Source organism: Aquarana catesbeiana, linkage group LG02 (assembly GCF_042186555.1).
Source record: "Aquarana catesbeiana isolate 2022-GZ linkage group LG02, ASM4218655v1, whole genome shotgun sequence".
NCBI lineage: Eukaryota > Metazoa > Chordata > Amphibia > Anura > Ranidae > Aquarana > Aquarana catesbeiana.
The window spans coordinates 31,871,445-31,874,118 of NC_133325.1; the positions used below are offsets into that span (position 1 = coordinate 31,871,445).

A 2,674-nucleotide genomic window follows, 5' to 3' on the forward strand; every position below is an offset into this window, starting at 1 on the left:
CAGCTCATCACCCACAGAGGTAAGTACAGCAGGGGGTGGGGAGGGTGTACAGTGTTAGTTCACCTTTTCATTTCTTCTGACAAGGTGAACCAACCCTTTAACATGATTGTTTAAATATGTGAACAAAAAAATCTTGACTGAGAGGGTTGTTCCTCATCATTCTGAGACATGGAGTAGCCATGGGCCCCCAATCTTATCCTGATTATGACTAAGCGAATTCCAATTTGTGAAACGCGTTAATCTCTGCCAGGTCTGCATTGATATGATATCTACGATGTTGTCTGATGATTTTTATCTTCAGTAAAGTCTTCACTTTTGCTTCAAACCTGTGAGTGCTGTCAAACCTTTTCCTGTTCCAGTGGCCCCCAATCTTACATTGAGCACCTGAAGAGTCTTTTGGTGGCATTCTGCACATCCTGATTCCTCAGAGTATAAATAAAAGGGTTTAGCATTGGCGTCACCACAGTAAAAAATATTGCGGCAATACGATCAACTTGCAGAGACTCCTCAGTGATTGGACGCACGTAGGTGAATATTGCCGTGCCATACAACAAAATAACCACCGTCAGATGGGATGCGCAGGTGGAGAAGGCCCTGAGTCTTCCAGTGGAGGAACGGATTCGAAGGAGGGCAGAACTGATGAACGTATAGGAGAGGAGAGTCAAGAAGAAGGAAAGCATGACTAAGGATCCTGTCACAATCGCTAGTAGGTAGGCGTTGAGTGTGGTGTCAGCACACGCCAGTTTAAGCAATGGTTTGATGTCACAGAAGAAGTGATTGACTCTATTAGGACCACAGAATGAAAGCTGAGCTGTGAATAGCGTATGCATTAATGAGTGTAGGAATCCAATAATCCAGGAGCCAAGGGCAAACAAGACACACATCCTCCTGTTCATTATCCCACAGTAATGCAGAGGTTTGCAGATAGCCACATACCGGTCATAGGACATGGCCGTCAGAAGAAGAACTTCAGAGCTGCCTAGAAAGTGGAAGAAATGCATCTGAGCCAGACAGGCCATCACTGAAATCACCTTCTGCTGGGTCAGCAAATTCTGCAGCATCTTGGGGACAGTGACGGAGGAGAAGCAGATATCAAAGAAGGACAAGTTACCCAGAAAGAAGTACATTGGGGTGCGCAGAGTTTGTTCTAGAATAACAATGAGTATAATGAAGGCATTTCCTATAAAGTTCAATGCGTATGTTATCAGGAACGTTATGAAAAGGATCCTCTGCAGTGATGGCTCCTCTGTCAGCCCCAAGAGGATAAATCCATCTACGAGGGTCCAGTTTAGTGAATCTGGTGACATCTGACTCATTTTCCATAAATAATCACATGAAACCACTCAACCAGGACACTGGAATCTACAATAGGACAGCTGAAACAAGAGGGACAAGTGACCTGACTGCCGTATGACCATGACACCTTAAACCACACAATATATATATATATATATGGGCTCATAAAAATGGAACAGTTATCTGTCTCTTAATTGGTTTACTTGTTTTTATTACTACTTTTATTGATATTGTTACTAGTAATCAGCGGTGTTGATTCAATTCACGGGGTCCCGAAATTTTTTTTTTTACAGGGTCCTTTTCTCTGTCTATAGCTGCTTGCAGCATTCTGTATATGACAATGTCCCTGATCTTAACAGATAGTGTACTGACTATTCTGGCAGATCTTCTGCTGTCTGTCCTTTAATTTACTCTAATAGGAAGCAACTCTTGCTTTGGATAAAAGCAATAATAATAATAATAATAATAATAATAATAAATTAATAAGGACCCTAATGATATTCTGTTTTTATTAATAAAAAAAAATATGAATGCTCTTGCACACAATTACTCTGTAACTGTAATCTAAACTTCTTTAACCACTTCAGCCCCGGAAAACTTTTACCCTTAATGACCAGGTCATTTTTTGTGATACGGCACTGCGTCGATTTAACTGACAATTGCGTGCAACGTTGTACCCAAACGAAATTGACGTCTTTTTTTTTTTTTCCCCCCACAAATAGAGCTTTTTTTTGGTGGTATTTGATCACCTCTGCGGTTTTTATTTTTTGCTCTATAAAGAAAGTTTATAAAAAAACGACAATTTAAAAAATATATATATTTAAATTTTTGCTATAATAAATATCCCAAAAAAATGTAAAAAAAATAATTTCTTGCTTAATTTAGGCCAATATGTATTCTTTTACATATTATTGGTAAAAAAATCACAATAAGCGTATATTGACTGGTCTGCACAAAAGTATATATATATATTTGGATATATTTATGGCATTTTATTTTATATATATATATATATATATATATATATATATATATATATATATATATATATATATATATTTTTATAAAAAGCTCATTTTTTCCTCAGTTTAGGCCGTTATGTATTCTTCTACATATTTTTGATTAAAAAAAATCACAATAAGCGTATATTGACTGGTCTGCACAAAAGTTATAGTATTTACAAAATAGGGGATATATTTATGGCATTTTATTATATATATTTTTTTACTAGTAATGGTGGTGATCAGCGATTTTTAGCAGGACTGTGACAATGCGGCGGACTAGTCGGACACTTCTGACACTTTTTTGGGACCAGAGACATTTATACAGCGATCAGTGCTACGTTGGTTTGTGCAGCCGGGTTGCCCTGCCACAGTAT

General features: G+C 37.6%; 1 protein-coding gene across 1 annotated transcript; it reads right to left on the bottom strand.

Moving 5' to 3' along the window:
* Window positions 1–371: 371 nt before the first annotated feature.
* LOC141126466 (olfactory receptor 12D1-like) lies at window positions 372–1,316 on the bottom strand. The gene has a single exon (XM_073612407.1). It carries the CDS (start codon window positions 1,314–1,316, stop codon window positions 372–374), a length of 945 nt encoding a protein of 314 aa, XP_073468508.1.
* Window positions 1,317–2,674: the final 1,358 nt, after the last annotated feature.